The sequence below is a fragment of the Hyaena hyaena genome, unplaced genomic scaffold (genome assembly GCF_003009895.1).
Source record: "Hyaena hyaena isolate Hyena2069 unplaced genomic scaffold, ASM300989v1 scaffold_19, whole genome shotgun sequence".
Taxonomy (NCBI): domain Eukaryota; kingdom Metazoa; phylum Chordata; class Mammalia; order Carnivora; family Hyaenidae; genus Hyaena; species Hyaena hyaena.
This window is the reverse complement of record NW_024080651.1, coordinates 5,924,006-5,937,340: the sequence shown is the minus strand read 5'-3', so window position 1 is coordinate 5,937,340 and position 13,335 is coordinate 5,924,006. Positions and strand designations below refer to the sequence as shown.

The 13,335-nt window shown below is 41.5% G+C and overlaps 1 protein-coding gene across 5 annotated transcripts in view; it reads right to left on the bottom strand.

Moving 5' to 3' along the window:
* DEPDC5 (DEP domain containing 5, GATOR1 subcomplex subunit) overlaps nucleotides 1–13,335 on the bottom strand; it is a 134,121-nt gene that overhangs the window by 54,466 nt on the left and 66,320 nt on the right. For all 5 annotated transcript variants that reach the window (XM_039225513.1, XM_039225521.1, XM_039225536.1 and 2 more), the window contains exons 24-25: nucleotides 12,796–12,893; nucleotides 3,060–3,125 (exon numbers count right to left, since the gene is read on the bottom strand). In XM_039225513.1, coding sequence (XP_039081444.1) covers nucleotides 3,060–3,125; nucleotides 12,796–12,893 — 164 coding nt within the window. The remainder of the gene's footprint in view (nucleotides 1–3,059; nucleotides 3,126–12,795; nucleotides 12,894–13,335) is intronic.

The window sequence follows — 13,335 nt, the reverse complement described above, 5'->3', positions numbered from 1 at the left end:
AACTAAAACGTCTGCAGATGTTGCCACACGTCTCCCCAGGGAGCAAAATCATCTCCAGTTGAGAAGCATGGACTTAAGGTAATAAATCAGTTATCTCTTTAAGTAATTTAAGCCAATATTATTTTTCAAATCCTTATACGAGAACAATATGAAGCAGAAACACTCCATGACTTTGCCTCTGAGTATCAAGCAAGGGACACCTTAAACATCCTGTCTTTGGGGTGACAGGATGGCTTAGTCAGTTATGCGTCCAACTCTAGATTTCAGCTCAAGTCATGATCTCATGGTCATGAGACTGGGCCCCACACTGGGCTCCACACTAAGCATGTTACCTGCTTGGGATTCTCTCTGTCTTTCTCTCCCTGACCCTCCCCAGGTCACACCAGCATGAACATGTGCACGCTCCCTCTCTCTCAAAATAAACAATAAATAAATAGATAGATAGATAAATAAATAAATAACACCTTATCTTTTGCACAGTGCTAATGCAGCTTACATTGTGATTCACCTCTGTCTCATTCACCCTATCTCCTCAGCCGGCACACAGCCTCCTCGGAGCAAGTACTGCAACATCACTGACCCCGAACCTCCCAGAGGTTACTCAATCAGAAGCCTCTCTGCTTAGGGATCTTTCCAGCACATAGTGACACACACACAGTACCCAATACAACAGAGTCCCAACGAACCCAGAATAAAAGGGCAAGAAGAGGACCCAACGCATGTGCTAAGTCATAGTGGGAAACACACCCCATGTAGCACCACTGCCTTAGGAAAGATGATTTGACCTGCAACAGGACTAACTCCATGGTCTACACAGGTCTAGGGTATTTTGTTTGTTTGTTTGAATTCTATTTTAGTGTGGTAAGCACACTTAATATGAGAGCTACTCATGGCAAATTTTACGTGTACAACACAGGAATGTTAACTTGGGCACAGTGTTGTGCAGCAAATCTCTAGAATTTATTCATCATGTATAACTGGGACATTACATCCACTGATTAGCAACTCCTCACTTCCACCTCCCTTCAAGCCCCTGGCAACCACCATTCCACTCTCTGATTCTGTGAGTTTGACTATACACAGGCCTTGTTAGCTTATTAACACTTTAAGAATTAAAAAATCACAATCCAAAAGAACCTAACTGATCATCCCAATTTCCCAATATGGCAGATGAAGGAGTAAGCTTGTTCCTACTTTCCAGGTAGAACCAGGAGCAGAAGGAAGACATCCAATCAAAACCACAGTAGGAAGCCAGAAGCAGAAGACAGTTGGATCTTTATGCTGTCTTAGATTGTTCTCATTAGCTTCCTGACCCTCTGGACCATAAACATCTTTCAGAAATGTTTTCTGCTGGGCACACACCAAGATACAAAGATTCAAATGCCTGGTCCAAAATCCCATGGTGAGAAAAGTTCCTGATTCTTAGTTTAATGTTTTTTCCCTGGGCAAATAGTGTGGCCTCTTTTCTAACTCCAATATCCTAATGCTCTATAAAGAAGGCCTCTGAGGAAAACCCACAACAGAACCATTAAATTAACAATGATAAACACGAATTCCAAAATCCAGTGCTAGGGTTGTACAGAAAAAATAGGCTCATCTATTCATTGTTGGCAGCCTTCTGGAAAATAACCAACCTGCCAACTAAACTTTGGGAGAAATATATTCCAGGATGTGAACTGAAAGACAAAACATACCTACTGCACCATGTATTATATCTGTATTCAGTATTATTGCAAAAAAATTAGACACCACATAATAAATGATTATTCAAACTGGGATGTAATGTGTTTGATACTGGTATTAAAAATGACTGGGGTAGGGAGCGCCTAGTTGTTCAGTCAGTTAAGCATCTGACTCTTGGTTTCAGCTCAGATCATGATCTCGAGGTTCCTGGGTTTGACCCCCACATTGGGCTCTGTGTTAGCAGTGTGGAGTCTGCTTGGGATTCTCTCTCCCTCTCTTTCTGCTCCTCCCCTGCTTGTGCACACGCACATGCAATGTGCACAAGCAAACGTGTGCGCTCTTTCTCTCTCTCAAAATAAAGAAATAAAACATTTTTAAAAAATGACTAGGGGCTCCTGTGTGACTCAGTCCGTTAAGCATCTGACTCTTGATTTCAGCTCAGGTCACAATATCACAGTTGTGAGATTGAGCCCTGCATCAGGCTCCGCACTGGATGTGGAGCCTGCTTAAGATTCTCTCCTTCTCTCCCTCTCCCTCTGCCCTTCCAGTGCATGAGCATTCTCACTTTCTCTCTCTCTCTCTCAAAAAAAGAGGGTTGCCTGGGTGGCTCAGTTAGTTAAGTGTCCATCTTGGGCTCAGGCCCTGATCTTGTGGTTCATGAGTTCAAGCCCCAAATCAGGTTCTGTGCTGACAGCTCAGAGCCTGGAGCCTGCCTCAGGTTCTGTGTCTCCTCTCTTTCTGCACCTCCCCTACTCATGCCCTGTCTGTCACTCAAAAATAAACATTAAAATTTTTTTAAATAATAAAAAAAAAAGACTAATATGAGGGGTCTGAAGAAGTAGTAAAAAGATTACTGAGTTAATCATAAATGGGAAAAAAAGATTCAATGATGCATATCTACTGGTCACAGCTAAGTAAAATAATAAAGTCTATCAGGTGGTAGGATTTTTTTTTCCTGGTACTCTGATATTGTAGATATTTAGATGTGCTATTCCTACACAGTTATTTCAATAGATAAAGATGGTTTAAAAAAAAATACAACCAGTCAAATAATTTCAACCACAGGTATGTGAACAGTTCTAGTCCCTTTTATTCCTTTGTTCCCCAGGGCCACCACAAGGCCTTAAGAGCTAAGGCCAGTTCTGGATCGGCATAAAGGCCTCCTGTGAATTCCATTACCCTTCCCACTTGCCGGTGAATCACATTCCAGAAGAGGTTATTTTCACTTTCCACTGGAGAGGCTGAAGAACTTTCCTTTACCATACTGTCTTCTAGTACCCCAGAGATGTGTGGAATTCTCACAGAGCTCCCCCTCGCTTCCTCATGCCCTGACCACCCCCACCCTGACCCCACCCCAGTCAGCTGCTCCCTCTTACTTGGGTCTGGAGAGGTAGAAATACTGTCCTCTAGAGAATCCTTGTTTTGGGTCCTAGGATTCATACCTATGGAAAGATGAAAACAGCTTGTTTTAATGAGGCTCATTCTGCAAAATAAAGAAATAAATAAAAGTACTGGCCAGTTATGGTTGAAAAACCCCAAAATCATAGCTAAAAATAAAAATGTGAACCAAGTACAAATTCTGTGCTGAATATTTCAAACAGCACAAAAGAATCAATCAAAGAAAAATGAGCAATCTAAAACCTGGGAATGAGCCAGTACTTTACTCTAAGGTTATCAATACCCATTCTTTGCCCAATGAGACCATTAGCACTGGCATACATGCACACACACACCCCAGCAAAAAGCAACACACCATTTAAGAAGGTGGCCACATTTCAAATCATTTCAACAAACTGGAGAAATCTTTAGCAAATACAAAATGACCTATTTAAAGTTTATTTCACTCATCAGTCATCGTTATCTGGAATTTCCTTCTCCAAATCATAGCTTTCTGGAATATGACCTAGGACACATCAAAACTCACCACTTTAAGAGAAAAACAATGATTTTCCCTATAAGTGTCTGAAAGAAAAAACAGAAACATTCTTTGAAATGCAACTAATTGCCTGAAAAGCAACAGAACTAATTTTAAAGTACATATCAATATTTATTTTTTATGTTTATTTTTGAGAGAGACAGAGTATGAGCGGGGGAGGGGCAGAACAAGAGGGAGATAAAGAATCTGAAGCAGGCTCCAGGCTCTAAGCTGTTAGCACAGAGCTTGACATGGGGCTCAAATTCACGAGCCTTGAGATCATGACCTGAGCCAAAGTCGGATGCTTAACCAACGGAGCCACCCAGGTGCCCAAAGTACATATTAATATTTAAATGTCCCTTTGTAAACATAAATACTTACTAGAAAATTATGATACTATAAAAAGATTAGAAAAATCCTCACCAAACTGTCAACAGTGGCTCCGTCCAAGGAGAAAGCTGGGGGAGGTGACAGGAGGTAAGCCAGAACCTGTAGTTTTTATTCTAGATATCTTTGTGTCATTTGAATCTTTTATAACAGGAATAAATATGTATAAATCCCTTGTGGAATCTTTGAAAGGACAAGCCACAACATGAGAGACAGTATCTGTAAATCACCTATCCTGCAAAGGACTTATAGCCAGATTATATAAAGAGCCCTCAAAACTCAAGAACAAGAGCACAACTTAATGAGAAATGGGGCAAAAGATTTGAACATTTCACCAAACATACACAGAAACCAAATAAGCACATGAAAAGACGTTCAACATCCTCAGCCATTATGGAAATGGCAAGTTAAAAGTACAGTCAGATGCCTCTACAGACCTCTTGGAATGGCTAAAATGACAAGTCATGCCAAGTGTGAATAAGATGTGGAACAATGGAAACCCTTACTGAAGATAGGAATGCAGAATGGTGCACCGCTTTGGAAAACAGTTCAGTGGCTTCTTTTTTTTTTAAAAAAATAACTTTTGTTAACGTTTATTATTTTTGAGACAGAGAGAGTGTGAGCAGAGGAGGGGCAGAAAGAGAGGGAGAGACACAGAATCTGAAGCAGGCTCCAGACTCTGTGCTGTCAGCATGGCTGTTTCTTTAAAAGTTAAACAGATAGGGGTGCCTGGCTGGCTTAGTCAGAAGAGCATGAGGTAGATACCTCCAACTCACGGTCGTGAGTTGGAGACCCCCATTGGATGTAGAGATCACTAAAACAAATAAACTTTAAAAATGGTAATAATAAAATAAAAGTTAAACAGGGGCATTTGGGTAGCTGATTTGGTTAAGTGGCCAACTTCAGCTTAGTGGTATCATGGTTCCTGAGTCTGAGCCCTGCATTGGGCTCTGTGCTGACAGCTCGGAGCCTGAAGCCTGCTTTGGATTTTGTGTCTCCTCTCTCTCTGTCTCTCTCCCACTCACACACACTCTCTCTCTCAAAAATAAACATTAAAAAATTTTTCTTAAATAAATAAAAATAAAAGTTAAATAGATATTTTACTGTTTGACCCAGCAATTCCATGCCTAGGAACTTACTTAAGAGAAATAAATAAACCTGTTATGTAAATGTTTACAGTAGCTTTATTCATAGTTGCCAAAATGTGGAAACAGTCCAAGTATTTTGCAAATGAAGGGATAAGCAAACTAATAAAGTCATATGATGGAATACAACTCAGCGAAAAAAATAGACATTCAACAACTTGGATGAATCTCAAATGCATTATATGCTGAATAAAAGCAGCCAGACTCAAAAAGCTACATACTATATAATTCCATGTGCATGACATGCTGGGACAAGACAAAACTAAAGGGACAGAGAATAGATCAGTGGTTGCCAGGGGACAGCGGTGGGGCTAAGTAAAAGAATTTGGGGGGTAATGGAAATATTCTGTATCTTGATGTGTTTGTTGATGGTTATATGACTATATGCATTTGTCAAAACTCACAGAATTGTACACTAAAAAGAGTGAATTTTACTGTATATAAATTTTAAAATTAATAAATTTTTAAGACTTTAAAAAGATGATGTTACACAGCCAAAACAATTTTAGAACTTTTTTGGAACTGCCTTCAGTAGATTTTCTTTTTATTACCATTCATCATAACAAGATACAATTTTTTTATTAAGTCAAATAAATATAGTATTTCATTTTATTCAAACCCCTACTATGAGGCAAATATGAGGTAGATACTATTCCTCTTCTACAGATGAACTAAAGCTCAGAGAAGTGACGTAACTTACTGAAGATCACACAGTAAGTAGGTGAAACCAGCATTTAGACTCTGCTTAACTCTATAGATGCCTTATTTCCAGACTCTCCATCTGGGGCACTGGTTTTCAGCTATTGAAAATGTTATCTGATATAGGTGGATTAGGAGGAACTTAATGGAGAACCATGGGGGAGAAGAAGGGGAAAAATAGTTGGGGAGAGGGAGGGAGGCAAACCATGAGAGACTCTTGAATGCTGAGAACAAATTGAGGGCTGATGGGGGTGGGGGAGAGGGGAAGGGGGGTGATGGACATGGTAGAGGGCACTTGTTGGGATGAGCACTGGGTTTTATATGGAAACCAACTGGACAATAAACTATTTAAGAAAAAAAAAAGAAAGAAAATGTTATCTGTTCTTTGTCAACAACCAAAAGCCATTTGGAGCTAAATTTTCTGAAAAAGCTATCTTGGCTAACAACATCCATTTTCATGCAAACACAAAGCAGGACTATTAAGAAGCAACCAGGTTCTTCAAGAAAACAGGATTTTCTTGTTCATCCTGAGAACTGGTATGAAGGCAATTACAAAACTGGCATTCTCAAAGTATTCTGAGCAACAGGAAATTGTTAAATATATTACCTCACAGGTTGAGGTGCTAAATTTGGTCATTAGAGCATCTTTTCTTTTTCTTTTCTTTTTTTTTTTTTTTTAAGAAAACCCAATCCAGACTTGGCCTGTAAGAACTGAAATTCTTAGACTAATAAAGAAACAGCTCAACTTATAATTTTGTAGGGAATTCTTTGAGCTCAAAGAGGCAACCAATAGGCTCCTAGTCAAGAACTGCACCATCTCTAACAAAGGCACATTTAAAGCCACCAGTCTTTGATGCTACACATACACACACACACACTTTATTTTTAAAAAAGAGCAATGAGAAATATTTAAAGATATATTTTCAGCTCTTTAATGAGGTTCTTTATACATAGTATCCTTGCAGTTCAACCCAACACCCTGCCTCTCTGACCAGATCTGCCTGAGACTTACTTTCCATCAAACGTACTGGCTGTTGGCATATAACAAGCTCCACAATTTGAGATGACCAAAATGAGACCTCACGGTCAGTCAGTTCTGCTCTAACCTAATATTTGTGAATGAGCCCTCATTCTCAACACAGAAAGCCAGACATTCAGCTTGGGCAGCCAACGTTGAAAGTCACCATCTTAACGTGGTCTTTTGAGATCTGTTCAGAATCAAGAAGCCTGAACGTGTTCTTTGCTTGCTAACCTCAGGCCAAAATGGGTAATCTGTGTAGGGCCTTTGGGACTGGTCCTGGCCAACATCTGGAAGCCTGCATGTGGGGCTAGTCATTTCTCCTCTCTGGGTTACAGAGATGGCACTTACCCACAAAAATCCCAAGCCTGGGTGAATGACTCTGAGGCCATTTTCTCCAGCTTCAGGGGATTTTTGATGATTTTACTATGATTTACTTTTTATTTCAGCTCTCATGCTGCTAAATGTACCTAATACTCAACACAAATACAAAGCTGCAGATTCTGAGTCCCAACACTCAGAATAAAGCATGGCATCTGGTTGTTTTCTCTTCCAAAATTATCTACAGCACATATCTCCAGTGAAGGGAATGACAGTGGCTGAGAAGTCTTATAAATGGGTACCCAGTTAAAGAAACAGAGGGATAAAAACCATCTCCCTAGGAGGGAGGTGGGTGGGAGACAGGTGACAGATACTAGAGAGGGCACTTGTTGTGATGAGCACTGGGTATTGTATGCAAGTGGTGAGTCACTGAATTCTATTTCTGAAACCAATATTGCACTGTATATTAACTAAAATTAAAACACACACACACACACACACACACACACACACAACTCACACACACTATCTCCCCAGTTCCATTGACCACCTGGTCCCTGCTGGGAAGCATGGTGATAAATAAGAGTACAGGTACAAAGCCCTAGCCAACAACGCTCAAAATGAAAGTCTACAGGGCTAGGAGGAAACCCACAGAGACACCACCCCTGTGAATCGTGATTCACATATGAATCATGTCCAAATGCAGGAGAAAATCTGAGTCACGCGTGACTGCCTGCAGATGGTACAAACAGGCCGAGGAGGTGAAGGTGGGGTCACAAATGAGGTTCTCCCATTTCTTTTCTATTTTTTTAACAAATGAAAAGATAACACCTAGTGTGACAATTTTGCCATTAAGGAGCTCAATCTACTTTTGCTCCTTACAACAACCCTGTGAGGCAGGTAGGCAGGTGAAGATCTTTATGCCCTTTACACAGATAACGAAGCTGAGCAGCAGCAAAGGCTGAAAGCTACACTCCAAAGACCATGATGAGTGGGTCTGGGACACTCCCAAATCTATCATATCATAAGGCAGCAAAGGTCATATGTTCAAAACACATGGTATCGCTGGAACCACTAAGTCCAGCTCCCCATGAGAGGGCTTCATCATTGTTACTTTGCAAAAAACTACTTTGAATAGAATCCCAAGCGAATGGAGAGCCAGAGCTCCCCTGAGGTGAGGAGAACTGGTGTCTTAATCACTTGTTTCTTCTAAGGCTTTAGCACAGTGCCTACAGTTCAATTAACATTTATGGAGTGGCTGAGAGTATAGGTAGTTTGAAGAAAGCAAACCATATTCCATGAACACTGAGGATGGATTGAAAAGAAAATCACTTCAAAAACAAGCAAGGCAGAAAAAAGACTATCCAAGCCTTTGAGAAAAGGAATCCAGTTAATTGTTCAACAAGGTTATAAGACAGGGAAGAAAAGCATTCTTTAGCAGAGGGAAAGCTAACCTCAGAAAGCTTTTAGTATTCATTCAACTACCTGATACATGCCAGGAACTGTTTTAAGTTCTGATGATACAGCCATGAGAAAAACGCAAATCCTTATTTTGTTGAAGCTTACAATAAAAAACACAAAATTAAAAGATCTAGTAATGACAGGTGGCATTATGGAGAAGTAGCAGGGAGGGAAGATGGACAGGAAGTGTCAGGGTAGAGAGTGGCAATTTGGGTTAAGACCTAAATGAAGAGGAACAGAACAAGCTGTGCGTAGGATGGCCATATCATTTATCATCCAATTTAGGACACCTTTGAGAGTGAAAGGGGACACTATTAATAATTATACAGGACAATGAATTCAAACCAGGCTGTCCTGGACAAACTTGGACATGTGAACCTTAGCCATAAAGCTCTCCAATTTAAGGGCAGAGCAGAGTGGAGAGCAAGAAAAAGCACCGCAGATTCAGAGTGTGCCTGATACACTTAGGAAACTACTACAATAATAAAGTGAGAGGGGAAAGCAGGAGATGAGGTTTGAGAGTAACAAAGGGTTGCAAGAGGCAGGGGGCTCTGTCGACTACTGTAATCCGAGTGCACTGGGAAGCCTTTGGAGGGTTTTGTGCACAGAAGTTTCATGATATGACTTCTATTTTCAGAAGGTCACTCTGAATTGCTGTGCTGGAAATAAACTATATGAAAGGGCAAAAGGAGGAGGCTGAGAGACGAGTTAGAAGGATATCACAACAATCCAGGTGAAAGACGAAGGTAACTTCAACAGGGCTGGGACTGGTAGAGGTGATGACATATGGAAAGATTTGGGATATATCCTCATAGATCTGACATTAATTGGTTATTGTACATGGTAATAAAAATTATAATGATTTTTACCTAATCCTTTCTGTGGCTGGCTAACATAATCAACTGGGAAGCACAAGATCAAAGATGACAGTTCAATTCCTATGTGACCCCTGGCCCCTTTGAAAAGACATGCTACTGGTCCTAAAGGGACTGGGCAAAGGTAAGGATGACCCTACTTAACTCTATTACCCTGACTAGAAAAACAATCTGAGGAGCCCATACCTTCTCCAAGAAGCTACATATTCTAGAACATATTTATGTAATTGCACACTTGCATACCAATTAAAGAGAATGATTTTGTGGGCTGTTCAGATGCTTCTCACATATGGCAGCTTGGTTGTGGAAGCACAAATTCATTTGTCAATAAATGTGTTGAACACTGTGGGGAAAAGATGAATAAAGATAAATTCTTTCAGTCTAGTGCAGAGACAGACATAGAAACAAACAGCGGGATCATGATATGCCAAGTAGTACAATTGGGTTATGCATATGAAGCAATGTGGAAACATGCTGAACATCTCCTGGGAAGGCATGGGAGGAGAGAGAACCATCAGGGAGGACTTCAAAGAGAGGGTATTTTTGGGGTTGAACCATAAAGACTGAGTTGATGAGGTGCTGGGTAGCTCAGTTGGTTAAACGCCTGACTCTTGGTTTCTGCTCAGGTCATGATCTCATGGTTCATGAGTTCAAACCCCATGTAGAGCTCTGTGATGACAGTGCAGAGCCTGCTTGGGATTCTCTCTCTCCCTCTATCTTTGCCTCTCCCCTGACTCATGCGCAGATGCTCTCTCTCTCTCAAAATGAATAAACTTAAAAAAAAAAAAAAAAAGAACTGATGCTTGCCAGGCAGAATCAGGGTTAAAGATAGGGAAAAAGTATATTCTGCAGGGGTGCTAGTCCACACAAAGAAATATGAGGACAAAGATCTTTGGAGGATCCACAAGCAATGGCTGGAATATAACACATGCACATCTCATAAAACACATGACAATGGCAGCTAGCTCTTACTTGTTGAGCATGCCGGGAACCATTCTAAGCACTTTACATGGATCATCACATTTAATATTCACACAAATCTTCTTCACTTGGCCTGAGGGCCTCACTGCTCATTAGAGGTGGAGTCGACTCACATCTGAAGCATCTAGAGCCTGAGTTCTTTCTATATACAGTGATGTGTAGAAGTGGTGGCCAATGAGGATGCAGGCAGCAGACAGGTCATGACCAGTGTAACAGGCCATGAACCACAGAAGGGTTTTATATGTGGGAAGGAGTGGCTGATCAGATCTGCATTTGGAAACATCTCCTTGGTGACAGTATGGAAGATGATTCAGAGGGGACAGGGACAAAGCAGGAAGACCACTCAGAAGTCTGCTGTCATAATCCTGGCCAGAAATGGCAAGGGTCTGAACCAAAGCAGAGGCAGTGAGATTGGAGGGGAGGGGCCAGACTCCGAAGAAAGAGGGAACATAAGAGAGTGAGTGGGGAACCACAAGACATGATTTTCCTTGTCAGTATATTGAGGATGAGGTACTTGGGAGTTATCCAAGCAGAGAGGGCCATCAGGTGCATGGATCTATGGTGCAAGAGTACAGAATGGAGAAGGGCGAATGAGAGATCCAGGTTGCAGCAAATGCTTTTCCCATGCATGTGCACCAGGGAATCTTGAGCTCAGAGGACTCCATGATGATGTCATTAGAGGATCTCCCACAACTATCCCTACATAAGGATTCTTTGAAACGTCCCTATCTTTCTCAAAGTAAATTTCAAAATTACCAAAGACTCATCTTCTGAGGAATCACCTGGTCTACCTAAGCTATCCCAGGCCCAGAACCACTCTAGGACTAGTCAGGGTAAATCCTGGTGCTGTTACCATGGAAATCTGTAATCCCCATGCTTCAGATCATCAGCAAAACTAGCTCAAACTGTAGTCCCATGATCCCAAGGGCAGCCCCTCCTCAGTACAACTCCACCCCACACAGCCTGGGAAGCTCAAACTCTGGGTCCTATAAAACAGCTCCTTGGTTTAGCAAAATGGAAAGATTGCCTTTGTTACAAGAGTCTGGCAGCCAAGTAACATTTTAAGCACCCCGAGTGCAGGCATAAAACACATCTTATCACCAAACTGTTATCCAATTTGTCTTTTCATTTAAAGAGAAATAAAAAAAGAACAAAAGAAACAGAGAAAGAGGAAGAGAAAAAAGAAAAAAGGGATGGAAAGAGGGAATAAATTAATTAATTATAATCCTTTAGGGATTCTCTTACTGCCAACCAGTTTTCAAGACTTAGCCATAGACCTCTAGAAATATTGTTGGATGAAGCAACCAATGAATGAAGGAAACTTCATGAACCAATTTCATACAACTTCACTTTCACTATACATTTTTTAAGCTAAGTTTTAGAAATGCAAGTTAGTTATAGAAAACTGAGACATAAAGTAGCAGTCCCATATTCACCCTCTCCTAAGTTTTAATGTTTTTTACACTCCTGTTGAACAATATCTGTCCTTTGAGGCTTTCCAAAATCTCCCCTTAGTCATCCTACCTCCTTTTCCCCTACACCATAAAGGTACTCTGAATAGTGTGGTCGAAATGAGGAACAGCAGTCTAAGTCAGGACACTTGGCCACAGGCTTGAGAGATTAAACTACTATCTTTATGCTTCAGGACATTAAGTTGCCCCGTGTGCAAAATGTACTTAATAGTATATGCCCTCCTAGGATGACTGGTGACATGATAGATATACATGGTCTTCCAGAAAGCATCTAACTTTTGTTAGTGTAAGTTCATACTCTCCCTGCCTCCCCGCCTCCACCCAGAACCCTTACCTGCTAACTCTCTAGGTAACCAAATCCTATGCCTTCAAGTCTGAGGTACATGCCCACTTCTCAAAGCTACAATGTCACCCTTCTCTTTTCTGATTTCATAGCTGGAACCATATTGTTCCCCTCTGGGCCTCTCCTGATTGTTTATATGACTGCTGCTGGGTAAGCCCTCCACTTGCAGAACCAGAAGCTCTTCCAGAGCAGAGGCTACTCCTGCTGTCCCCAGTGTTACTCTCAACACCAAGTTCATAAGGGGCCCGCAGTCACGACTCACTGACAGGCCAATGATGAATGTGGCTTGACCAATGTGTTCTCAGCTAAAAATGTAACGTGCAGCCCATTTATAATTCCATGCATTATACAGCACTGCTTCTAAATAGGTCACCCAAATCTGTGGCTGAAATGATCCCAAAATAGATATGGTCCTGTTTTTCTGGTCCTTGTGTCATTTCTAGAAGTGAGCCTGCAACTCTGATCATCCCAACTGTTACCTCTCAGATTGGTTACCTGCACCACTGTTGCTAAGCAGGCTGACAGAAAGCTCTTCTGTTCCACTGAAGTTCAAGAAGGACATGCTGTCACCAGGCTGACGGGAAGCGCTGTGCCTGCAGAGAACAGAGCCCAGCCACCTGGCTTAATGCAGAGCATCACCTCTTTTATCCTGCTCACCCCATATCCTGGGAGTTTTGATCAAAAACAGCTCTGAATATCTGGCCACACAGTCTGGCAACAAATGGGAGCCATACCACAGGCTACTGGACTTCAGTGCTTGGTATGTATGCCAGCTCTGGTCTCTGGTGGCCTGTCTGTCTTGCCCTGGTACCCCAAAAACTGCTTTCCCACTGCCACACTGGACTTCCTGCCCCTGCTCATCTCAGCATCCTGCTGCTAACAGAGAGGAGGCTATGAGGTGACTGAAAAGATGTACCAAGTTAAGCTGATAAAGAGAGTCACGTTCTGCCCAGATCCCTCATCCATCCCATGGGGTGTCAAGGTGATTGAAAAATGGGCCAAAGAGACTGCCCTTTGCAAAGTGTTTCCTAAAGC